Source organism: Oncorhynchus keta, chromosome 14 (genome assembly GCF_023373465.1).
Source record: "Oncorhynchus keta strain PuntledgeMale-10-30-2019 chromosome 14, Oket_V2, whole genome shotgun sequence".
NCBI lineage: Eukaryota > Metazoa > Chordata > Actinopteri > Salmoniformes > Salmonidae > Oncorhynchus > Oncorhynchus keta.
In genome coordinates this window covers 17,215,921-17,241,984 of record NC_068434.1, presented here as the reverse complement: position 1 = coordinate 17,241,984, position 26,064 = coordinate 17,215,921, and the positions used below count along the sequence as shown (strand labels likewise).

Here is a 26,064-nt window from a genome sequence, read left to right as displayed (position 1 = left end):
ACACCAGAAGTTCCATTTGTACTGTGTATTATAGTGCATTCAGGTTGTTTTGGCCTAACATACTTACATACATACTTACATACATAGATCTTAATGTGAGCCAGTTTGCTACAGCAGGAAAATAATCCTGCAGCAACAGGAAATGTGAATTATTATGTGGATTATAATTAATAGACATTTTTGTAGGAGTTGACACATTTTTCGTAAGGGTATATCAAGTCTGAAATTTCAAAGAAGAAATTACAAACTTCAGAGGCCTTTTAAACCTCAAATACACTACACGTTTTAGATTTCCTGCATTGCAGGAAATATCTCAAGCCACCGGGAGATCAAATCAAGGTCATGCATCTGTAGCTTGGCAGTTGCAGCCTAATTAAAACATGAACAGCTTGTTTGGTAAAAGAGCAGAGATCACACCTAGCTTGCGTGAGATGAATCTCCCTTCCCTGCTGAGGGGCAGACAGCCACGAAGTTAGATAGTTAGGGAAGTCTGGAGATTCTCTGTCTCTCTGGAGACGGCTGCTCTTTTAACACTCACCAGGAGCCAAACGACCAAGAAGAGTAATGGCTTACACTCACTAACATATACTATCAGATCGTATGTCAGAAACCCCCATTCCCTCATGACTGGTCCGGTCTAGACCCAGGACCACACACATTCTTCATCCCACTGAATGTCTGGGTCTGTAAACCAACAGTAGGAGGAGTGTGTTAAACATAAATCCTAAATCCTTTGTTCCATACACTTCCTGAAACTGGAATTACAAACACGGTGCCAGTGGTTTAAAAGGAATAATGGTCAGCTTTAGAATCATATTCCTCACCTCAGTATGTAATGATGTTTTATGTGTATCTGTATGTTTACGGTATATTTCTATCTACTGTATGCACAGTTGAAGTCGGAAGTTTATATACACTTAGGTTGGAGTTATTAAAACTCGTTTTTCAACGACTCCACAAATGTCTTGTTAACAAACTATAGTTTTGCCAAGTCGGTTAGGACATCTACTTTGTGCATGACATGAGTAATTGTTCCAGCAATTGTTTACAGACAGATTATTTCACTTATTTCACTGTATCACAATTCCAGTGGGTCAGAAGTTTACACACACTAAGATGACTGTGCCTGGCTTTAGAAAATTCTGATGGGCTAATCAACCAAATTTGAGTCAATTGGAGGTGTATCTGTGGATGTACTTCAAGGCCTACTTTCAAACTCAGTGCATCTTTGCTTGACATCATGGGAAAATCAAAAGATATCCGCCAAGACCTCAGAAAAAAATTGGAGACCTCCACAAGTCTGGTTCATCCTTGGGAGCAATTTCCAAATGCCTGACGGTACAAATTAATCTGTACAAACAATAGCAAGTATAAACACCATGGGACCTTCATACAACCTTCATACCGCTCAGGAAGGAGACGCGTTCTATCTCCTAGAGATGAACGTACTTTGTTGCGAAAATAGCGAATCAATCCCAAAACAACAGCAAAGGACCTTGTGATGATGCTGGAGGAAACAGTACAAAAGTATCAGAATTTTTTTTTTGAACTGTTTGGCCATAATATCGTTATGTTTGGAGGAAAAAGGGGGAGGATTGCAAGCAGAAGAACAACATCCTAATCGTGAAGCATGGGGGTGGCAGCATCATGTTTTGGGGGTGCTTTGCTGCAGGAGGGACTGGTGCACTTCACAAAATAGATGGCAAGGTAAATTATGTGGATATTTTGAAGCAACATCTCAAGACATCAGTCAGGAAGTTAAAGCTTGGTCGCAAATGGGTCTTCCAAGTGGACAATGACCCCAAGCATACTTCCAAGGTTTTGACAAAAGGGCTTAAGGACAACAAAGTTAAAGTATTAGAGTGGCCATCACAAAGCCCTGACCTCAATCCTATAGAAATTTGTTGGCAGAACTGAAAAAGCGTGTGTGAGCAAGGAGGCCTACAAACATGACTCAGTTACACCAGCTTTGTCTTGAGGAATGGACCAAAATTCACCCAACTTATTGTGGGAAGCTTGTGGAAGGCTACCCCGAAACGTTTGACCCAAGTTAAACCATTTAAAGGCAATGCTACCAAATAGTAATTGAGTGTATGTAAACTTCTGACCCACTGGGAATGTGACGAAAGAAATAAAAGCTGAAATAAATAATTCTCTCTACTATTATTCTGACATTTCACATTCGTAAAATAAGGTGTTGATCCTAACTGACCTAAAACAGGGAATTTTTACTGGCATTAAATGTCATGAATTGTAAAAAACTGAGTTTAAATGTATTTGGCCAAAATGCATTTGGTGTATGTAAAACTTCCGACTTCGACTGTATAAAGCATGGGTAACTATGCACTGGGTTTCTGTCCACTGTAGTGATTACATTAAAGGATACATTCAAAATAATACATGTCATAAAAAGGATAAAAAAATATTTTCCACCTTGTTAAAAGAGAACAATTAATCTTATATTATACAATGGGGGGTCTAATCCTGGATGCTGATTGGTTAAAACCGCGTTCCAACCAGTGTCTATTCGTCAAGTTACCGCCCGGCTAAAGCTGTGACCTTAAAATGCCTATTTACTGTTCCATCTGACTGCGCAATCTACTGTTTCATCAGACCAGCCAGGCAATTTATGAAGTTAATCTCCACTCTAAAAGGCATTTAGACATTATCTCCCATTTCTTTTAGACTAGCATTTGGTTTTCAACAGCGGAGATTTGTATAAACCTTACTGTCTGTCTCTCTCCAAAATTTGCAACGTTGTTTCAATCCTAAAATCCGGATGAGACAGACAGGCTGGCAGCTTTATTCAGCCAGTCGAAATCATGAATCAGCATTATTTTTATGGATATAAACAAAGAATTGTCAATATGAAAATACGAAACGCAGCTTGTTTGCTGTCATTTCAGTTTCAGTTTGAAGTGATTGTGTTTGCTGTGTAGTTGGCTAGCGCTTCCGGCGAGAAAGCAAATGTTCTATGCCATGCGATATTGTGCATCATTAGCTCATTGTTATGGATACATCCCCCCAAAAATCACTAGAACACAAATGCAGCTACTTTGCTGGTTTTCTGGCTGCACTGTTTGTCATGACTGTGTTAGCCGAAATTGGCTAGCTGGCAAGCAAGGGATAAGAACGTTAACAGCCATCATGACAACGGAACATTTAGAACGACTGGGTCATGTCCATAGATTAAGAACAAAATTCAATTAATCAAAATATTTTTTTTAGCAATAATTATTTTAATATGTTATTAACCTGTTGTATAAACGTGATAATGCCCTCGAAGTAAATTGTTGGGAGAATATATTGGCACAGTTTGCCGGGCCCTCAACGAAACAACCCCCTTGTCAATATATCCTCCAAACACCGGCTTCGAGAGCATTTTCACTTAACCCCAACTCCTTTCTCATTCCCAGGTGTGGTGTTCCCTTACTCTCCACGGCTGGGCCGATACAACCTCAACTTCCACGATGCCGAACAGGCTTGCTTGGACCAGGACTCTGTGGTGGCCTCCTTTGACCAGCTCTATGAGGCCTGGAGGAGTGGCATGGACTGGTGCAATGCCGGCTGGCTGAACGACGGGTCCGTGCAGTACCCCGTCACCAAACCTAGAGGGCCCTGTGGAGGTGCCAACGCCAGGGCGGGCCTGAGGAACTACGGCCAGCGTGAAAAGTCTAAGAGCCACTATGATGTCTTCTGCTTCACCTCTGGCCTCAAGGGTGAGTTGGTGTTTCCTTTGTGTGGTTGTTTTCCTGTTGATCATTAAAAATGCAGTGTGTTATGTATCATTGAGACACAATTATTCAAGTAGCAGAAATAGATGGACATACATTGCAGTAGGGCAGAGTTCATCAACATAGCTAATAGACCTTTTTGTAAAGTGAGGCAGAATACCCCCAACCCAAATCCTCTGTTGACTTTTGGCTGACCTCAGGACGTCTCTACTGGCTGGTGCAACCCGACAAGCTGACGTTCACAGAGGCTGTTCAGGCGTGCCAGGATGACGGGGCTGAGATCGCCAATGTGGCCCAGATGTACGCTGCCTGGAAGCTGAACGGTTATGACCGCTGCGACTCTGGCTGGCTGGCTGACGGCAGCGTCCGCTACCCCATCTCCAGACCCCGCAGGAACTGCAGCCCAACAGAGGCAGCCGTGCGCTTTGTGGGATTCCCTGACAAGAAGCAAAAGCTCTTTGGTGTCTACTGCTTCAAGAGCCAGCAGTGAAGAGGGAATGCCAGGACTTAGCCCTGTGCACAAAACCAACTTAACCACCAAAGACAATTAATGACAACAACACCAATAACACCAATACATGTCAGGAATTAATTCGCATGAACTAGCATGAGCTCATTACCTTTTAATTCTTACAAACTATGAATATTGTAAAAACCAATTTTCATACTGCAATGACCTAAATATATTTTGTAAGCTGAAACAAGAGTTATTCCTCGTCATGTAATAACACAACACCATGGTTGAAATTGTGACAGAGACAAGGCCTGGATGAGTTACATCATCCTCGTTTGTTTTGTCCCCCACAAATTGAGTGTGTGAAGAAATAAGGGTTGGAGCGTGTATGCTCTATTTGGCCAGGGAATGCTTTTGAAGTTTCAAAAAATGAAAAAAATTGTCTGTGACAAAATGCATCAGGTCTAACTAACATGCATATCAAGCCATTTATGGAGTAAATTTCATTAACATAATAACCACAGTTTGACTATGGAAGTTCTGTTTTCAGTAACACTTGCACAGTAATGCTGCCACAAACTACGACAGACAAAAAACAACAACAACAACTCAATCACATTTGAATCCCCATCTCAAGTGAATCTTCATCTAACATTTGACAAAGGAGATTCAAGTCAGCAAGCTAACTTTCCTGTATGTCCTGAAACGGTGAACCACACCCATAGAAAAAGTGGTTCCAAAAGGGTTCTTTGGCTGTCCCCATAGGAGAACCCTTTTTGGTTCCAGGTAGAACCATTTTTAGTTCTAGGTAGAACTACTTTTGTGTTCAATTTAGAACTCTATGGGGAAAGGGTTCTACGTGGAACCCAATAGGGTTCTTCCTGGAACCAAAAATTGATCTTCAAGGTGTTCTCCTATGGGACAGCTGAAGAACCATTTTAGGTTCTAGATAGCACCTTTTTTTCTAAGAGTGTATTGTTCCAAAGTTTAAAAAAGTTTCAGAAAAGTTTGTCTGCTAACTCATAGATCCTTGTCCCTTCTCTTTGCAAGTGTTACTGTAATAATGCATGTCTCTCCTCAACATCTAAATACTTCCCCCTCTTACTAAGAATCCTCCGGGGTGCTTTTCAACTTTATGAACTGTGATCCGATCTTTTAACAATTCTGTTTAAAGCATAGCATGAATGTATGTGTCCCGGACTGTCACTCCTCTTCATAGATAGTTTAGATCAATAGATAATCATAAGTCATACTGAGCAATTATTGTAACTAATATAACCCGTTTTGTTATTCTTTACAAAGTGTTTGTATTGCCTTTTTCTAATGTTCTTTTTATGTCACTATGTGTGGCATATTGCTTTGTCAAATATTTTTTAATAGTTTTTTTGTAAGAGAATCTTAATATGTACTCCCCACACTTGCCCCTCACCCAAACCTTACTTAGTGTACAGTATTATATTGGACAAAATTCTCAGATTGAAATCGCAACAATTCCTAGGTATAATTTCAGCTAAATTTCAGTGAAGGAAAAATCTCAACGTACTATAGTGTTGATTGTACGGCATCACATAAGAGGCATCCACTTTGAGAGTTTCCAATCTGATTTTTTTTTAAACAATGTTGAACAGTTTTTGTCTTCAAATCAATTAAACGCAGGGTCTGACTTAAATCCTGACTTGAAGAAGTTGGTCCAGTCCAGACTCGAAGAGCAAATAAATCACAAAGTATTTGTTACCAATTTTAACTAAGACTTGAGATTAGCCTCTTCTGAGGTTAATTCTGGAATGATAATATCAAAGGGCAGTAACCAGATTAATTGTATATGCAGTGCATATAAAGTGGTAAATAAAGAGAGTGATTAGTAATACCACGTGACTTCTATGTCTCCATATTATGTTAAAAATTTTAGTGTTCCCTCAGCATTACAACACTAAAATGGACCCATTGGATAAGCAGGAGGTTGACAAATGAGATGTTTGTTACTGTAGCCATAACCACTAGCCTAGTGGAGACAATATTGGTCAGTAAAACTGAATATACAAATGAAGGAGGTGATCTTTATTTTCTTTTTGTGTTGCATTTAGGCTTACCTTTCTCTCACTCTCCTAGATGGCATTGACACAGTAGCATGTGGTTATTTGATTGAACCTGGTTTACTAACTGCAGTCACATAAAAAAGCAACAGATTTTTCTAAAGCATGATACACATAATTGGCGTTTTTCACATTTGTGTTACCTTTTTATTCACACATCCCTCGGTGGAGGTGGTTTTTGTTTTCTAATGCCATTTACCATTTTGAACATAAGACAAAACTGAAAATAAAGACTTGGTAATAAACTTTTGACACTGACTTTTCCCCCTCCATTTAATGGTAGCTGTGTATTTCTGTTGTCGTTGGATCTGGACCAACATAAATGGATCTTTGTCTATCAAACACTAGGGGTCCCCTCAGGGGTGCCCCTCAGGGGTGCATGCTTAGTCCCTTCCTGTACTCGCGCATTCATGTGTGTGTGTGCGTCAGGGCTAAATCCTCTCCATGTTTCATGCTTGTTACTGATATCCAGATTACGTTACATGGCTGAGGAAATGCCAAAGTAATGAATAAACGATGGACATGGAGCATTAGACTGAAACAGACCCTGAGACTATCAGGATAATCCAGCGCACATTTCATTTTCAAAATGTTTATCTTTTTTTCTAAAGAGAGAAGAAAGACTCCGATATCCCAGAGAAACCAGCCGAGAGAGTGTTTTTTTCCTGAGCTTATTAACGGGATGTCTGTTTCATGAGGAAGATTGAAGGGTTTCTCTCCGTGGGACATCCAGCCAGAGGCCTGTAATGCTAATGACACCTAGAGCAGCAATGTTCACAATAAGAACTGTACACAAACCTCAATCAATACAAAGATTGCATTCATCTACTCACTGTTATTGTATGTAATAATGGTGAATTGGTAATGGTGTTTCACACCATTGCATCATCGTAGATCAGGGCTCCCCAACTGGAGGTCTGTGGATGGTTTTATTTGGACCTCCAAGTTTTCTGAGGATTGATTTGTTTTTTTAGGACTATATTTTACATTATTTTTTAGATGGTTTTATTTTTTATTGTTGGACATAAAATACTGTACAAACACCAGGAAATCACATTTGGAATTATTATATTTTGGGCAAATTTTTGAGCTTCTTGCGGTCAATTTGGTCAGGAGCAAAGGAGTTGGCAAATGAAGGGCACTCTCCTGTCTCCATGTTCTGTGTACAATGGTGTTTTATATCGAAAGTAAATTGCCTGCATAAGGCTTTAATATTGCATGTGTATCAAACACTAGGATATAAATGTAGGAATTGATCTAAAAAAAATGCTCCACTTACACTGCAAAGGCCCATTCAGAAACCAGTTACAAATCAATATTTTGTGATATGAAAATGTGCAACCTTGGTTTAGATTTAATAATAGCCTATAAAGTGTGGAGGTGGTTTGTGTGAGCTATAAGACACTCAATACCAGGCCTACAGGTAACCTGTCTAAATTACTATCGCCCTGTAGCACTCACGTCTGTAGCCATGAAATGCTTTGAAAGGCTGATCATGGCTCACATAAACACCATCATCCCAGACACCCTGGACCCAGTCCAATTCACATACCGCCCCAACAGATCCACAGATAACGCAATCTCTATTGCACTCCACACTGCCCTTTCTGGATAAAAGGAACACCTACATGAGAATGCTGTTCATTGGCTACAGCTCAGTATTCAACTATATAGTGCCCTCCAAGCACATCACTAAGCTAAGGACCCTGGGATAAAACATCTCCCTTTGCAACTGGATCTTGGACTTCCTGACTGGCCACCCCCAGGTGGTGAGGGTAGGCAACATCACCTTTGCCATGCTGACCCTCAAAAGGGGGCCCCTCAGGGGTGCATGCTTAGTCCCTTCCTGTACTCCCTGTTCACCCATGACTGTGTGGCAGTGCACGACTCCAACTCCACCATTAAGTTTGCAGATGACATGACGTTGATAGGCCTGATCCCCAATGTCGATGAGACAACCTACAGGGAGGAGGTCAGAGACCTGGCAGTGTGGTGCCAGGGCAACAACCACTCCCTCAACGTCAGCAAGACAAATGAGCTGATCGTGAACTACAGGGAATGGAGGGCCGAGCACACCCCCATCCATGTCGACGGGGCTGTAGTGGAGCAGGTCGAGAGATTCAAGTTCCTCGGAGTCCACAGGGCTAAGGAATTATCATGGTCCACACACACCAACACAGTCGTAATGAGGGCACGACAACACCTCTCCCCACTCAGGAAGCTGAAAATATTTGACTTGGGTCCTCAGATCTTCAAAAAGTTCTACAGTTGCACCATTGAGAGCCTCTTTACTGGCTGCATCACTGTTTTGTATGGCAACTGCTTGGCGTTCGACTGCTAGGCGCTACAGAGGGTAGTCCATACGAGCTCCCTGCCATCCAGGACCTCTATACCGGTCGGTGTTAGAGGAAGGCCCTAAAAATTGTAAAAGACTCCAGCCATCCAAGTCATAGACTGTTCTCTCTGCTACCATATGGCAAGCGGTACCGATGTACCAAGTTTGGAACCAACAGGACCCTAAACAGCCTCTACCCCCAATCTATAAGACTGTTAAATAGTTAACCAATAGCTTCCTGGACAAATCTGCATTGATCCTTTTTTGCACCAGCTCTTTTGACTCATCACATATGCTGCTGGTACGGTTTATTATCTATCCTGTTGACTCACATCAATTCAGTACTGTTACCCAGGGTATACAGCCCCGTTATCGTTACTCATTGTGTATTTATTATGTTTCTATTTTCTATTAGTTCTATATATTCTCTCTGCGTTGTTGAGAAGGGCCTGTTACTAAGCATTTCATTGTTAGTCTACACCTGTTGTTTAAGCATGTGGCAAATAACATTTGATTTGATATATAGAAAATAAGTGTATTTCCCCTTAATCTTCCCTGGCTGTTTATTCTTGTCTATAGGAGACCTACCGGCTGTTTATACTTCTCTATGGGAGATCTGACAGCTGTTAATACAGTGCTTCTCCATGGGAGAGCTGCCAGCTGTTGATACTTCTCCATGGGAGATCGGCCAGCTGTTGATACTTCTCCATGGGAGATCGGCCAGCTGTTGATACTTCTCCATGGGAGAGCTGCCAGCTGTGCTTCAACTGACTATTATTTAAGAAGTGAGAGAGCAGCAGGACAGACAACTTCTACCTCCTTTGCTTTGGTATGCTAAGTGTTGCCTAGCCAACCAAGTAGATTACAGGGGGCTGTTTCTCCAAGTGGTTCTATTGGTGGTATATTTCAGCGGGGAGACATTTACTTTGTTAGCAGAAGGAAACGCCAGACAAATGTAAGGGTGTTGTTTGACTAGCCCAAGAACCCATTGACATGCCACTTCCAAAGGTTGTGTTAGAGACTCCTTCAAGACTACTTCAAAATACACTGCTGCACACGCCAGGGAGACGGCAGGGAATATCACTAAAGCCACAAAAAACAATGGCGGAGAGGTGAAGAGCAATGCTGTTTTATTATACAAAGCAAAGCAGTCATGAGTATACAGACAACGTGGGGGCTTGTTAAATGTCTGTGTCCGTATGTGTGCATGTGCGTGCATGCGCATGCGCATTCATGTGTGTGTGCGTCAGGGCTAAATCCTCTCCATGTTTCATGCTTGATACTGATATCCAGATTATGTTACATGGCTGAGGAAATGCCAAAGTAATGAATAAACGATGGACATGGAGCATTAGACTGAAACAGACCCTGAGACTATCAGGATAATCCAGCGCACATTTCATTTTCAAAATGTTTCTCTTTCCCAGAGAAACCAGCCGAGAGAGTGTTCTTTTCCTGAGCTTAACGGGATGTCTGTTTCATGAGGAAGGTTGAAGGGTTTCTCTCCGTGGGACATCCAGCCAGAGGCCTGTAATGCTAATGACACCTAGAGCAGCAATGTTCACAATAAGAACTGTACACAAACCTCAATCAATACAAAGATTGCATTCATCTACTCACTGTTATTGTATGTAATAATGGTGAATTGGTAATGGTGTTTCACACCATTGCATCATCGTAGATCAGGGCTCCCCAACTGGAGGTCTGTGGATGGTTTTATTTGGACCTCCAAGTTGTCTGAGGATTTATTTGTTTGTTTTTTAGGACTATTTTTTTACATTCGTTTTTAGATGGTTTTATTCTTAATTGTTGGACATAAAATACTGTACAAACACCAGGAAATCACGTTTGGAATTATTATATTTTGGGCAAATGTTTGAGCTTCTTGCGGTCAATTTGGTCAGTCTACAAATGATTTGTTAATATGTTCTGGCCACCCCGACCATCCACTCAAGAAAAAATCAGCATGCGACTGAATCTAGTTGATGATCCCTGTTTAGACAGAGCTTCTCAATAAGCAGGCACTGGGGACCAATGGCGTGATGTTTAGTGGAACTGAAGGGGGTACTGGCCCCCCTATTTTAAACCATTATTTGTACTGAATTATTTTTACGGCATTGCATAGGTAGAAAAGTTAAGCCCCCACACGCAGATGCTCCAACAAAACATTGAAGGCACCAACTCATACCAACTTTTTGAGCCTCACTGATATTTCCTGCTCAGTACCTGAAAAGACATGTGCTTCTGACCTCATATTAAAGGAATTGAGTATGGTCACCATTGTCCCCTAAAAGTGAACATTGTGTGCTGTGGAGACAGGGCGGTGATATATCCTCTGTTCTGTACTGTCTTTGACCTCGGGTCACTGCCCAAGGATTGAGTATCAGCCTGTTTTCTCTGAGTTTCACAGCACAGACCAGCGTTCCGGAGCCAAGAGGAACAATTTGACACGTTAATGAAACAAAGTGTATGGTGTATGAACACTAGTCTTTCTTCAATGTCATTCATTTGGACATGAGTGACAATTTCTCATCTCTCTGTTCCATATGCTGACCATAATTCAAACTCAGTCTACCAATGACCTCTCCCTGAATGTATGCCAGTAGAGGGGCTTGTGGAATAAGTGTAATACACTTTACAGATTCACATGTAATGTTTCTCCCTGCGAGGATGTGTGCACAAAAACGCTGGTGAACTGTAATAGTGTGCTGTGCAGGGCTCCAACCCATCAGGGATTTGTGTTCAGATGATAATGGTATGGAAAGCAGAAGAATACCTTAAAGGTAATGACTTGTGAGAGGGTTGTGTTACGATGTGAACTGTACAACAATATGGAGTCTTGCTTTGGTAGCCATCATATTTTCTCTAATTCAATACATTTATTTTCTCATATCTTTCACACTTCCATATCTATTTTAATTCAAACATTCAGGCAGCAATAGGACACCTCCTTGCGACAATCCTTGTTGCATTGTCGCAAGGAACAAATGTTCAGGAGATACTCAAGATTTTCAAGTGAAAGTAGCCATCCCAGTTCATTGACAGCAACTGTTTCTGTAGACAAAGCTTTGAGCAGGAAATGGCATGTCTTGCAACTAGTTCAATGTTGAACAGCGCTCCCTGCTGGTAGTAGGACTGTACTACTAACAAAGTGAAGTCCTGTTGACCACCACGACCACAGTAAAAGTTTACTGTTGAACGTTAAATCATGGATTGTAACATGGTTTGAAACCTAACCTGCCCCAGACTGTTAATACAAAAAGGAGACACAAGTAAAATTGGCAAACTTTTTATTTTATTTCTTTGGAGACTGAGAGCAGGTAAAACAGTTTTGTTTCATTTAGAAATGTATTTCTCGAACATCCCAGACTTTCACATTGTAAAAAAAAAGTTATACTGTAAATGTTATTATGTGCACTTTGATGCTAAAACACAAATAAAAAAAGACAAACAACAACTGCTGGATGACCATCATCAATTGTGCAACACTAAATCTGTACAAAGTGTTTTGTGACAGAAACACTGCAATTTCAGCTGATTGAAGCCCTACTCTTTGGTCCATTGTTGACCCCTAAATGTCATACTATAAGGCCTATCGAGCGTAGTGTGTAGTAAAGGAATATCTTCATCACATTGACTCAGATACTGCGATGTTAGCTGTCTCCTACAAAGCATGTAAATACATTCTAGTATTGAGACAAGTAAGACCAAGTGATTGCATCGTCAGAATATTTCACTTACAAAACAATTACGTAGCAAGAAGAGCAGCTTGAAAAAATAAATTATTTGTATCTTTTGTTAAAAAAGGTGTTTGTTCAAGTCTTTCGAAGTGTTTCACTAAGTACATTCTCTCAATAGTAGTTTTACATTGACCTAAGAAAACAGCACATGGAAGCGAAGAGCTTGAGTCGCCTACAGTGTAAGGAAACAGAAAAGTTACCCCCTCGGGCAGAACAGAAGCAAAGCTCATTTTTTAAAGGATTTTTATAACATTGTTTTAGTAACATTAAAATACCTCGCATTTGTTGTAAACGTAGCAAGGAATTCCAGGTTATATTGTCTAGAAAACATACATTCCATAACCCTCCTTTCCCTTCTATAGTTTCATTCAACACAGTCAAATAATTTACAGGTCGATGGCTTCACTTCAATGTATAAGGCCTTTACGGCTTAGGAGGAGACACTCATTTGGCCCTCAGTCAAATAATACTTAGAAATCTCCTCTCTAGTTTCTCAACATACAATAGAAACCAAAAGTGTTAAATGGATGTGCACAAATATTAATCCACTATCATCGCATCATATATTCTTTATATATCTATGGATGAGACGGGATGAAGACTGCAGCTGATGACAAAGAGCTAGTGATAAAAGGACTCCAGCTATCTAAATTCTGATTGGATGGGCCTTCGCCGTGTTTCAGTTTTTCTTTCTGTGATCTGAAATCTGATTGGTCAGTGGCGTGTGTCATCAGATAGTCCCAAGTGTGGTATTGGATGAAAAACTCTGTATAAATTGCATACAGTAAGCATGTGTAACAACAAGATAAACACAAGTATAGAACCTCTTTCTTTGAAATGTCATTCCCGGAATAATGTAGAGAAGAGAGAAATGGATTGTGTACTGTGGATTCATTTGATTGTCAGTGCCTGCGTAGCACAGACTATTTGTAAATTAATTGTATTCTTTTGCATAACATAAGCGCTATAATTTCACAAAAGCTGGAATTTGCCGGTATCTTTTTCCCAATGTAAGAGTTGAACGCTCTCCTGTCTGTATAAAATGGAGAAAATCGTATAGTTGCGGATGAATGCATTATTTGGTCCAAAGTACATATCCAGCACACTTTCCCAGTAGCCATCTGAAGGTATCCACTTTGGCTTTGTTATAAAATAGTGTCCCTTTATAAGAATATTCTTTAAAATCACATCATTCCAAGATTCCACCATCAAAATTGCAAGAAAAATTGTAAATATCCTTTGGGTTTCTTCTTTTTGTCCTTTCATTCTTTAAAGTTCTTAAAATGTTTTAATTCGATATATATAAAATAAAATATATATATATCCACATAACTAACAGTCCTGCGTTCCTATGGTTTAGGCTCTGCTAGTGCTGAGTAAACGTAACCTAGCGTAACCATGGTGATCATTGTCTTCTGCTTGTCTTCTGCCTCTCCGCTCTCTCCTTCCTCGATGGTGAGGATGATGTCGGGCCACCGCCTCATCAGACCGCCGCTTATATTTGTTGCTACTGAACAGGCTGTAACTCTGCCTCCTCGCAAAGGCCCTCTGGAAGTTTGATGCTGGGGAAGAAACAATAGCACTTGGTCAGAAAATGTGGAGAGATCCTCACTAGAATTAATCAATCAATCGATCTACTGTACTCACGACTCATGCAGGCGATTTTGGGGATGTCCCATCGGCCGTCTTCACGGCAACGGATGGTTGGCACGTGCCTCTGGATGAAACCGTCCCTACACTGGTACCTCACTAGTGCGTTGATCTCATAGCGTGACCTCTTTCTGCCGAAGGTACGAGTGTTCTGTACCAGAGGGGGCTGGTTACAGGCCACTGGGAAGAACACACAAGGGTTGATGGGAGAATGAATGGCTGAATGGATGGATGGATAAACAAATGAATTAATGGATGGATTGATGAATGGGTGGGGGGAAGAATGAATGAATGAATGAATGAATGAATGAATGAATGAATGAATGATAGATTAATAGATAGATAGATAGATAAATGTACACTGTCAGTGGATTGAAATAGCTCTCAAAATTTCAGTCATTTAACAGACGCTCCTGTCCAGAGAGACTTAAAGTTAGTGCATCCATCTTAGGATATCTAGGGTGGACAATTATTATGGGATAATTATGGCTAACATTAAAGTACTTTTGTGGCATTTTTAAACTGTTTTTCTGTCTTACCTGTGCCTTTCTTGCAGGTGAAGGTGAGATGGTAGTTGCAAGGCACGTCATTCCACTGGCCGTCCTCGTGCCAGATCATCACCACACAGTCCTCTCCAGATGAGAAGAAACTGTCTGGCTGGTTGGGACGCCAGTTCTCATATTGCTATGGGAAAATAAGAAGAAACAGACCACGATTGGATCATCATCATCATTATAAGAAGGATCGGACCAGGATCACAGTAAAGACACTTTAGTAAATTTCCTCTAGCAAGTGCCTCCACTTTGTCCGAGCTGAAATCAGTACAGATACACACTCTCTTTATTTAAGAATAACAGCTAACAACATGCTGGCAGCACGCGTTATCTCTGGGGTATAATTGGAACAATAGATATGGTCAGTGATAGTCCAGTCTCAAGTCTCCTCTGGGGTAAAGGCCATTAAATTGGTTATCAAAGAGGTTAAAATAGCTTTCCGGTGTGTAGTTAGGTTGGTGGGGCCATTTCTGAATGACTTATAAGTGGCAGCTTAATGTAATGCTGATATCATCCACTGGAGGTCTCTATGTTCCTTCTGCCTGTTCAGATCAACACAGACGTATTGACACATCTGGAACTAGAGTCATTACGACAATACTTTTAAAAATCTGATTTAACCTTCATTTTACCAGGTAGATGGAGTGAAAACTACTTTTCACTTACAGCGACGAACTGGTGAAGAGTTGCAGGGGTGATCAAATTTGATTTGATTTGATTTGATAGATAACGGTAGAATGTACTGTGACTTTGAGGAATTTAAATCACTTTTTACTTTCTCCTACTTTCAAACAGACTACCCTACTCCTCTGTCTCTCCAACCACCCTCTCTCCTCTCTCCCTACCCCTTCTCCCCTCTCTCCTCAACCTCTCCACCCTCTTCTCTCTCCCTACCCCTCCTCCCCTCTCTCCTCATCCTCTCCACCTTCTCTCCTCACCCTCTCCACCCCCTCTCCTCTATCCCCACCTCCTCCACCCCTCTCCCCCTTTCTCCTCACCCCCTCCACACTTCTATACTCCACCCGCACCTCTCCACACTGCTGCCTCAGTTCCCAAAGGACACTGTAACCCACTGCTCAGCTACACTATGACATCACCCTCCAGACTTTTCACTGGGACCCTGTGAGAGACTTTGCTCCAAAGCCAAACAAAGGAACAGAAAAGAGGCCAAATCACTAAATAAACTGAGCCTGTGAGTCCTGCTCAGATAAACATTATACTGGTACTGTTGTGCTGTGCAGGATGGAAACAGTCATGGGAAATAGAATGTTTCTAACACATGTACACTGTCATATTGCACATTTGTAAGACGGAGGAAATATTGATCCAATGTGGAGTATTTGATATAATAAACCGGGTAGTTTGGGTCCTGGATGCTGATTGGCTGAAATAGCATTTCAGCTGTGTGTACACCGAGTGCACAAAACATTAAGAACAGCTGGTCTTTCCATGACATAGACTGACCAGGTGAATCCAGGTGAAAGATATAATCCCTTATTGCTGTCACTTATTAAATCCACTTCAATCAGTGTAGATTAAGACAATAGAGACAATTCAGACATGGATTGTGTATGTGTGCCAGTCAGAGGGTGAATGTGAAAGACAATAGGTTTAAGTGCCTTTGAACAGGGTATGGTAGTAGGTGCCAGGCGCACCAGTTTGTGTCAAGAACTGCAATGTTGCTGGGTTTTTCACGCTCAATAGTTACCCGTCTGTATCAAGAATGGTCCACCAAACAAAGGACATCCAGACTATTTTTTAATTGCAGATAAGTTATCCAGAAACAGGGTGTGTACGACAATTACCGTGTGTTGAAGCAGAGTTACACTAGTAATGCCAGGCATGTATTGAATGACACACCATTACTGTGTAATGTGGAGGGACCATAGCAAAGCATTGAGAAGCCTCCTCTTAGCTCCTCTCCCACCTTGTTAGAAATACAATTGTTCCTGTCACAGGAAATGATATCATTAATGTGGCATTGTAAATATACTTTACTTGGATGAATAGAGAATGAAGCAATATGTCCCGAGGGGTATGGTACAGTGCCTTTGGAAAGTATTCAGACCCCTTGACTTTTTCCACATTTTGATAGGTTACAACCTTGTTCTAAAATGTATTAAATTGTTTGTTTTTTTCTCATCAATCTACACACAATAGCACATAATGTAAAAGCAAAAACTGTTTTAGAAATTATTGCTTTTTTTAAACAAATTTTTTCATGAAAATATCTTGTTTGCATTAGTATGAAGACCCTATACTCAGTACTTTGTTGAAGCACCTTTGGCAGCGATTACAGTCTTGAATCTTCTTGGGTATGAAGCTACAAGCTTGTATTTGGGGAGTTTCTCCCATTCTTCTCTGCAGATCGCCTCAAGCTCTGTCAGGTTGGATGGGGAGTGTTGATGCACAGCTATGTTCAGGTGTCTCCAGAGATATTCGATCCGGTTCAAGTCCGGGCTCTAGCTGGGCCACTCAAGGACATTCAGAGACTTGTCCCGAAGCCACTCCTGCATGGCCTTGGCTGTGTGCTTAGGGTCGTTGTCCTGATGGAAGGTGAACCTTCGCCCCAGTCTGAGGTCCTGAGCACTCTGGAGCAGGTTTTCATCAAGGATCTCTCTGTACTTTGCTACGTTCATCTTTGCCTCGATCCTGACTAGTCTCCCAGTCCCTGCTGCTGAAAAACAATGATGCTGCCACCACCATGCTTCAACGTAGGGGTGGTGCCATGTTTTCTCCAGACATGACGTTTGGCATTTAGGCCAAAGAGTTCAATCCTGGTTTCATCAGACCAGAGAATCTTTTTTCTTTAGGTCTGCGAGTCATTTAGGTGCCTTAGGCGAACTCATAGCGCGCTGTCATGTGCCTTTTACTGAGGAGTGGCTTCCGTCTGGCCACTCTACCATAAAGGCCTGATTGGTGGAGTGCTGCAGAGATGGTTGTCCTTCTGAAAGGTTCTCCCATCTCCACCGAGGAACTCTAGATATCTGTCAGAGTGACCATCGGGTTCTTGGTCACCCCCCTGACCAAGGCCTTTCTCCCCCGATTGCTCAGTATGGCAGGACGGCCAGGTCTAGGAAGAGGCTTGGTGGTTCCAAACTTCTTACATTTAAGAATGATGGAGGCCACTGTGTTCTTGGGGACCTTCAATGCTGCAGAAATGTTTTGGTACCCTTCCCCAGATCTGTGCCTCGAAACAATCCTGTCTCGGGGGCTCTACGGACAATTCCTTCGACCACATGGCTTGGTTTTTGGCTCTGACATGCCCTGTCCACTGTGGGACCTTACATAGACAGGTGTGTGCCTTTCCAAATCATGTCCAATCAATTGAATTTACCACAGGTGGACTCCAATCAAGTTTTAGAAACATCTCAAGGATGATCAATGGAAACAGGATGCATCTGAGCTCAATTTTGAGTCTCATTGCAAAGGGTCTGAATACTTATGTAAATAAGGTATTTCTGTTTGATTTTTAAATTAGTTTGCTAAAATTGCTATAAACCTGTTTTTTCTTTGTCATTATGGGGTATTGTGTGTAGATTGCTGAGGGAATTGTTTTATTTAATCAATTTTAGAAAAAGGCTGTAACGTAACAAAATATGAAAAGGTCAAGGGGGTCTGAATAGTTTCCGAAGGCCGTTATAAAACTGGGTGGTTCGAGCCCTGAATGCTAATTGTCTGACAGCTGTGGTATATCAGACTGTATACAAAGGGTATGACAAAACATTAAATATGTATTGCTCTAATTACTTTGGTAACCAGTTTATATTAACAATAAGGCATCTGGGAGTTTGTGGTACACAGTATGCTCAATATACCACGGCTAAGGGTTGTCTCCAGGCACTCCGCTTTGTTCCTGCGAACAGCCCTTAGCCGTGCTATATTTAAGCAATAAGCCCCGAGGGGTTGAGGTATCTGGCCAATTTACTACAGCTACGGGCTGTTCTTATGCATGACGCATCATGGAGGGCGTGGATACAGCCATTAGCCGTGGTACAGTATATTGGCCATATACCACAAACCCCCAAGGTGCCTTATTGCCATCATAAACTGGTTGCCAATGTAATTCGAGCAGTAAAAAGGAATGTTTCGTCATACCCGTCGTATATGGCCAATGTACCATGGCTAAGGGCTGTATCCAGGCACTCTGTGTTGGATCGTCCTAAGAACAGCCCTTAGCCGTGTTATATTGGCCATACACCACACCCACTCGTGCCTTATTGCTTAATTCTCTATTCATCCAAGTAAAGTATATTTACAATGCCACATTAATAATATAAATTCCCTGTGACAGGAACAATTGTATTTCTAACAAGGTGGGAGAGGAGCTAAGAGGAGGCTTCTCAATGCTTTGCTATGGTCCCTCCACATTACACAGTAATGGTGTGTCATTCAATAGATGCCTGGCATTACTAGCGGAACTCTGCTTCAACACACGATAATTGTCGTAGACACACACACATGTAAGAAGCTTAATTTGATCACCCTGTTGCATGATAACTGTTGCAGGATAATTGTCTGGAAGTCCTTTGGTTGGTGGACCATTCTTGATACAGACGGGAAACTATTGAGCGTGAAAAACCCAGCAGCGTTGCAGTTCTTGACACAAACCGGGGAGCCTGGCACCTACTACCATACCCTGTTCAAAGGCACTTAAAACTTTTGTCTTTCACATTCACCCTCTGACTGGCACACATACACAATCCATGTCTGAATTGTCTCTATTGTCTTAATCTACACTGATTGAAGTGGATTTAATAAGTGACAGCAATAAGGGATCATAGCTTTCACCTGGTCAGTCTATGTCATGGAAAGACCAGCTGTTCTTAATGTTTTGTACACTCGGTGTACACACAGCTGAAATGCTATTTCAGCCTACCAGCATCCAGGACCCAAAGTACCCAGTTTATAATATCATACAGATGTAAGATCTTAATTTGATCACCCTGTAATACTAGAGTATTTGAGCTACAAAAAAAGCTTCTGAATTGTCTAATTTCCTCTTTGAAATGTCAGACTTGATTTTCCTAATTGAAAAATGTGTCAACCCTACATATACAAAAATGTACATTAAATATAATCCACATAATAATTCACATTTCCTGTTGCTGCAGGATTATTTTCCTGCTGTAGCAGACTTGCTGCAGCTGTATACACACAGCTGCAGAGCTGCGTGGAATGTACCGTTGCATTGATCAGAGCTACCATCTTTCAGCTAGGCTTTAGGTTCAAACAGTCTGTTCAAAGACTTGTCCCCCCTCCCCCCACCTTGTTCCTCCCCCGAGGCCCCATGCAAGATCCCACAAGGAACCTTGTTATTACGGTTAGCAAACACAATCTCAGCTTCCTGCTCAGCTGACTGACGTAGCAAATGCCCACAACAGCCCCCACGCATCCTCCCCAAAATAATCAAACAGCCTCTCCCTCCCACAAAACCAAAATGACCCCAAACATGCAAATTATAATTCCTACATTTCCTGAATGAATTGAGAATCAATGTTGTGTGTGTTAAATGTGTTTGTTGTTTTACACAAGAGAGAATGTAATACTGTTAAGGTATATACACTCTGTTCCCACATAAAGCCGCAATACAGTAATGCTGACCACCCACCCAGGCCCACTACCCTACCCCACCCCCCTCCTATCTCTCTCTGCTGCCGGGGACAGGTGCTGCCCATCTGTGTGTCTGGCTGCCTGATGTGCTTCCTGAGGAGAGGGGGAGGCCTGTACCTGTCTGCGCCTGTCAGCTCCTCTCTCTGCTGCGTCATTGACACCTTTATTCCCATCCCTCTCAACTGAGAGGGGGTTCAATCTGCCCGCAAAATGACACCGCTTATCTCCTGCCCCCCAGGCCCTCTCAGTCCTCCGCCCTTCCCCCCACCCCTCTCTCTCTGGTGATGGTGGGGTCTTATCTTTGAAGTGAAGAGCCAATCTGTACAACCTGGCCGAAAGTAGTAATTAACCACTTTCCTGTCTAGTGAGGGGAATCTGCAGTGCGTTTACATGACCACAAACAAACATGCTTCCACTTGTGCAGACACATACACTACATATACTGAGGCTCATTATGTCTATTTTTCTCCATCTCTTACAATCAACAGACACACACAATTCAAGCCAGTGTGGTTATTGTTATAGTTTGTGAATGACAGAGATTGTTGTTAATGAAAGGCACCACATGTCACTGGACATGTAGAGTAGCATTTCCATAGCAATAGAATGAAAAGAACGGTCTTGGAACCTCTAACCCTGGCAATTTGACTGGGAAACTCATGGGTACACTTGCAATGCCTGCCTGGTATTATGATGCAATAATTCCCATGGTAATGTAGAACGGTCATTCAAATTATGTTAACTGATGTGACTCAAGTAATGGAATGTATTTTTTTGTAATGTCAGTTGATTCAACAACTCACAGCACCAATTATTTTTTATTTTATTTTTTATTTGTTTTACACCCTTTTTTTCTCCCCAATTTCATGGTATCCAATTGGTAGTAGTTACAGTCTTGTCTCATCGCTGCAACTCCCGTACGGACTCGGGAGAGGCGAAGGTCGAGAGCCACGCGGCCTCCGAAACACAACCCAACCAAGCCTCGCTGCTTCTTGACACAAATTCCCATCCAACCCGGAAGCCAGCCGCACCAATGTGTCGGAGGAAACACCGTACACCTGGCAACCTGGTCAGCGTGCCCTGCGCCCGGCCCGCCACAGGAGTCGCTAGTGCGCGATGAGACAAGGATATCCCTGCCGGCCAAACCCTCCCTCACCCGGACAACGCTGGGCCAATTGTGCACCGCCCCATGGGCCTCCCGGTTGCAGCCAGCTGCGACAGAGCCTGGACTCGAACCCAGAATCTGTGGTGACACAGCTAGCACTGCGCCACCTGGGACAGCATTGATTATTAGGTACACTTCCTGCTTTTACTTCCTGCTTTGCCTCTATGGGTACACTCGCAGTCCCCCCATTATGCCATCATTGTCTTGAATGGGGATGCCTGTTCTATTCATTATATTCCTATGAGCATGATGCCAAGCCAGTAAGCTTGTCCAACAGGGTGTAGAGGAGATAGTAGGGTATGTCATGAGAAAGTGACCAGAGAGTTTCCTCATTTACCACTGCAGGAAATGACACATCTCCAAGATGACTGTGTTTGTCAGCAGTATCCCTGTAAATATTTACCGGGATTCAACACTGTTTGTCGAGGCTAAAAAGTGTGAGAACCTCTTCTTACCATGGGCGTGCTGTCGGTCCAGCGGAAGTCATTCTCGTACATCTTATCATTCAGGCCGATCCACTGGTAGTCCTGTCCAAGGCCTGCCGTGAAGGGCACAACAGAACACAGGAGGTCAATGAGTTGATTCCAATGCCTTATTAGGCGCTTTTCAGTCCCTCCATAAAGAGAGAGGCATTTTTCTACACATGCATCACTCTTCCTGTTCCAAATGCCTGCGTTTTCTTTCTCTTTCAGCCAAGACATTTGTCGTCTACTCCACTGTTGCTGCCAACCACCCCAAAAAACCTACTGTAGTAATCCACTATGCCTCTCTGCTCTACAGCCCATATTCATTTAATGAGATTAGTGTATACTGACTTTAAGACGAGACACTTGTGAAATACTGTAGTCACTTTCAGACGGTTAAGACTGTGTCATTGAGCATTATTTTATGGTTGGCTTTGTGTCTTGTGTTGTCTTGTGTACAACTAATAGTATTGTTTTCCTGGCGTGTACGTGCATACGTGTGATATCACACTTACGGTTGACAAACTGCTGCTCATCATGGGAGAGGATGCTGGCCAGGTGTGCCCCCTGTACCCGGCACTCTCTCTCCGCTGTGTCCCAGTTCCTCCTCTGGGGGATGTACTTGTAGCAGTGGCCCTGGAACTTGTGCCAGCCATAGTCACACGTCTCAGTGTCTGAGGAGAGAGAGAGAATGGATGTGTATCACAGACATTTGTGCTTCAACAGTACAATAAAAAAGATAACAGAAGCTGAGAATCGGCGGACAATGACACAATAACATTTTCAAAAACTGATTGAGGGGGGGGGGGGATTGTTAACAATGAGTCTACAACTTGGCAAAAAAAGGTAATGTGATTAATGAATAAAAGGGTTACACACATTGTAATACCTTTCACTATATTTTCACTGAAAATGAAAAAGAGACTCTCCCCTAAGAATGTCTAATCCACCCAACACCTGTAGGTACATGGTCCTATCTGCATGTTGATCTAGGTTTCATCCCTATCCTCCAGTGCACACCAATTAGTTTCAGGAGATAACTAGGAGACAGAGAGCTGGGTACTGTGTCTTTATAAGGTCACCCTGAGCCCCCTGGCTCTGCTGTTATCTCAGACTGCTCTCTAATCAGAGCCTCCCCCCTCAATTCAATTCAAGGGGCTTTAAAAGTTAAATAAACAATACAAAGTGGACAGTAAATATTACACTCACACAAGTTCCAAAATAATCTAGACATTTCAAATGTCATATTATGTCTATATACAGTTTTGTAACAATGTGCAAATAGTTAAAGTACAAAATGGAAAATAAATAAATAAACATAAATATTGTATTTTCAATGGTGTTTGTTCTTCACTGGTTGCTCTTTTCTTGTGGCAACAAGTCACACATCTTGCTGCTGTGATGGCACAGTGTGGTATTTCACCCAATAGATATGGGAGTTAATCAAAATTGGATTTGTTTTCAAATTCTTTGTGGGTCCGTGTAATCTGAGAGAAATATGTGTTACTAATATGGTCATCTCTCTCTCTTTTGCTCTCTCTTTTGCAAGATCACTCTCTCACTCTCTCTCTCTCTCTCTCTCTCTCTCTCTCTCTCTCTCTCTCTCTCTCTCTCTCTCTCTCTCTCACTCACTCACTCACTCACCACACTCTCTCTCACTCCCTCTCTCACTCCCTCTCTCTCTCCCCTCTAGCCCCCAGAGAAAGACTGGAGTGTCCACACTAGTGGTTATCTAAGTATATTTTTTTCAACATCAGATTTCATGAACCATTTTGATGGCAACCCTGTCATGATGTGTGTGCTTGTGCTTGTGTGTGTGTGTGTGTGTGTGTGTGTGTGTGTGTGTGTGTGTGTGTGTGTGTGTGTGTGTGTGTGTGTGTGTGTGTGTGTGTGTGTGTGTGTGTGTGTGTGTGTGTGTGTGTGTGTGTGTGTGTGTGTGTGTGTGTGTGTGTGTGTGTGTGTGTGTGTGTGTGTGTGTGTGTGTGTGTGTGTGTACTACTGTGACAGATTTATTTACTTATATTTACTACTTACCTTCTCACTCTCTTATTCCCTTAATACAGCTGTATATGGGCTAAACAAAGAGTGTTATCATAGCCTTTTCTCTGTTTGTCTTCTGGCAAGAGACCCTGAGAAAACAGCTGGGTCTAAGCATACGGGATCCAGCCCTGACTCAGTGATGAGTAATGGCAGCAACATTCGGAGTATGGTCAGGACAGACTGGCCAGCGTGTATAATGCCCTGGGTCAACACACCAGGGACAAAATGGGGTGCAGTCAAGCTATAGACTCAATAGAGAATAAGAGGCTATGAGTTGGTCTGAATGACATAATCAGGCATTTCATCGGTCTTGTGCATGTGACATTAAACCTTCAAACTTTAAACATGTAGCTTGAGAGTCTCAACCCAGGTTCTGTTGAACAAATGCAGTGACATAACCTGCTTAGGGCCAGTGAACGATTGGATCATTGTTGAGCTGAACAAGAGAGGACATGAAGTCTAAAACACCTGTACTGGAAAATGACTTTACACCTGGACTCGTGGTTATTAACCGATTGTCTGTGATTTCTTTAATAGACCATTGTGTTTGCAGACATGGAAAACTATGAAAATCTGTGGTCTGTCTGATATGTGAAGAGACTGTAGCCCCTGGCTTTCTGACCACACATTTCTACGCTGCCTTCAGTATCTGAATGACTCAGAGTCTAAGAGTCTCACTCTATTTCCCAAGGGCTCAGGTAACTGATCATATCACACACAGCTATCTGGAGATCTATGACTTTCCTCCAACAAAGCCAACTTCCATTCCTCTGTGATCTAAATTCAGTGATCAGTGATGTATTTTTGTGTGAAATACAGGCCAGCGTTGGAGCGCCTCACACCGTTGCTAAGAACACTGCCATTGTTTATTTTACTATGTCATATTCTCCTTTGCATGGCAAGCCTTTATAAGTACTAGTGCCTGAATGATGGAGAAAAAGCTGGAACAACCTTTAACAAATATCTACTCAAATGTTTTCATTCAGCTGATGTTTAATGAGGAGAGAATCCTACTGACAGAGTTTACTGACAGATCCCATGGATATTCTAACTAACCTACCTTCTTCACAATAGAGTCCAGCGTAGCTTGAGAGGCAAACACAGGTGAAGGAATTCAGGCCGTCAATGCATGTAGCTCCGTTGTGACAGGGGTTGGACTGACATTCATCAATGTCTGAAAAGAAACGTGAAAAAGCATGGGTAAATTATACTGCACAAGATATAAAACAAACCGAAAGAACAACTGCATAACCAGTCAGATGCGGAGGAGATGGACATGCAAAACAAATGCATGTCTGATGAACTCGGAATTCAAATTACAACATGTAGACAATGGTGGATAAAGAACCCGATTGTCATTTTTACTTGAGTAAAACTGAAGACCATAATTGAAAATGACTAAAGTAAAAGTAAATGTCACCCAGTAAAAGTGTAAATGTATTAAGTTTTAAATATACTTAAGTACTAAAAGTTAATGTAATTGCAAAAATTTGCTTAAATATCAAAAGTAAAAGTATAAATAATTTCAAATTGCTTTGAAAGCAAATCAGCAAACCAGACGCCACAGTTTTCTAGTTAAAAAAAAGATTTACGGATAGCCAGGGGCACACTTCAGCACTCCACATAATTTACAAACAAAGCATTTGTGTTTAGTGAGTCCGCCAGATCAGAGGCAGTAAAGATGGCCAGGGATGTTCTCTTGACAAGTACTTGAATTTTACATTTTTCCTGTCCCACTAAGCATTCAAAATGTACGTACTTTTGGCTGACAGGGAAAATTTATGGAGTAAAAAGTACAACAAAAGTTGTGCAAAATATAAATAGTAAAGAAAAGTACAGATACTCCAAAAAACTACATAAGTAGTACTTTAAAGTATTTTTATTTAAGTACTGCAATGCAGATAATACCCGTTGTCTAATTTTGGCACATGGCTACTGCACCAGTAAGCCAACAAAATGAAAGGCCTACACATAAATGTGGCCTTCAGGAAATAATTGGTCCTTTCGTTGAGATGAATCTCATTAGCACATTGAGACTGAAAGCTTACTCTAAAATGCCTAGTCCTCCACTGACTGAAAACCATTTTTGGCATACCTGTTTCACAACGATCTCCACTGTAGCCAGGGGCACAGCTGCAAGAGGGGAGACTTCCGCGTCTGTAGCAAGAGCCTCCATTCAGACAAATGTTCTCAGTGCAGGAGTGGATGCCTGTGTTTTAAAT

General features: G+C 41.9%; 2 protein-coding genes across 3 annotated transcripts in view; one reads left to right on the top strand and one right to left on the bottom strand.

The window, feature by feature from the left end:
• The window catches only part of LOC118375014 (hyaluronan and proteoglycan link protein 1-like), a 22,645-nt gene extending 16,112 nt beyond the window's left edge, over positions 1-6,533 (top strand). For both annotated transcript variants that reach the window (XM_052461214.1, XM_052461213.1), the window contains exons 3-4: positions 3,417-3,719; positions 3,935-6,533. In XM_052461214.1, coding sequence (XP_052317174.1) covers positions 3,417-3,719; positions 3,935-4,224 — 593 coding nt within the window. In that variant the 3' untranslated portion in view covers positions 4,225-6,533. The remainder of the gene's footprint in view (positions 1-3,416; positions 3,720-3,934) is intronic.
• Positions 6,534-11,889: 5,356 nt separating this feature from the next.
• LOC118375017 (versican core protein-like) overlaps positions 11,890-26,064 on the bottom strand; it is a 32,557-nt gene continuing 18,382 nt past the window's right edge. Inside the window, exons 3-9 of the mRNA XM_035761510.2 lie at positions 25,938-26,051; positions 24,903-25,016; positions 22,318-22,476; positions 21,794-21,876; positions 14,546-14,690; positions 14,004-14,225; positions 11,890-13,918 (exon numbers count right to left, since the gene is read on the bottom strand). Coding sequence (XP_035617403.2) covers positions 13,713-13,918; positions 14,004-14,225; positions 14,546-14,690; positions 21,794-21,876; positions 22,318-22,476; positions 24,903-25,016; positions 25,938-26,051 — 1,043 coding nt within the window. The 3' untranslated portion in view covers positions 11,890-13,712. The remainder of the gene's footprint in view (positions 13,919-14,003; positions 14,226-14,545; positions 14,691-21,793; positions 21,877-22,317; positions 22,477-24,902; positions 25,017-25,937; positions 26,052-26,064) is intronic.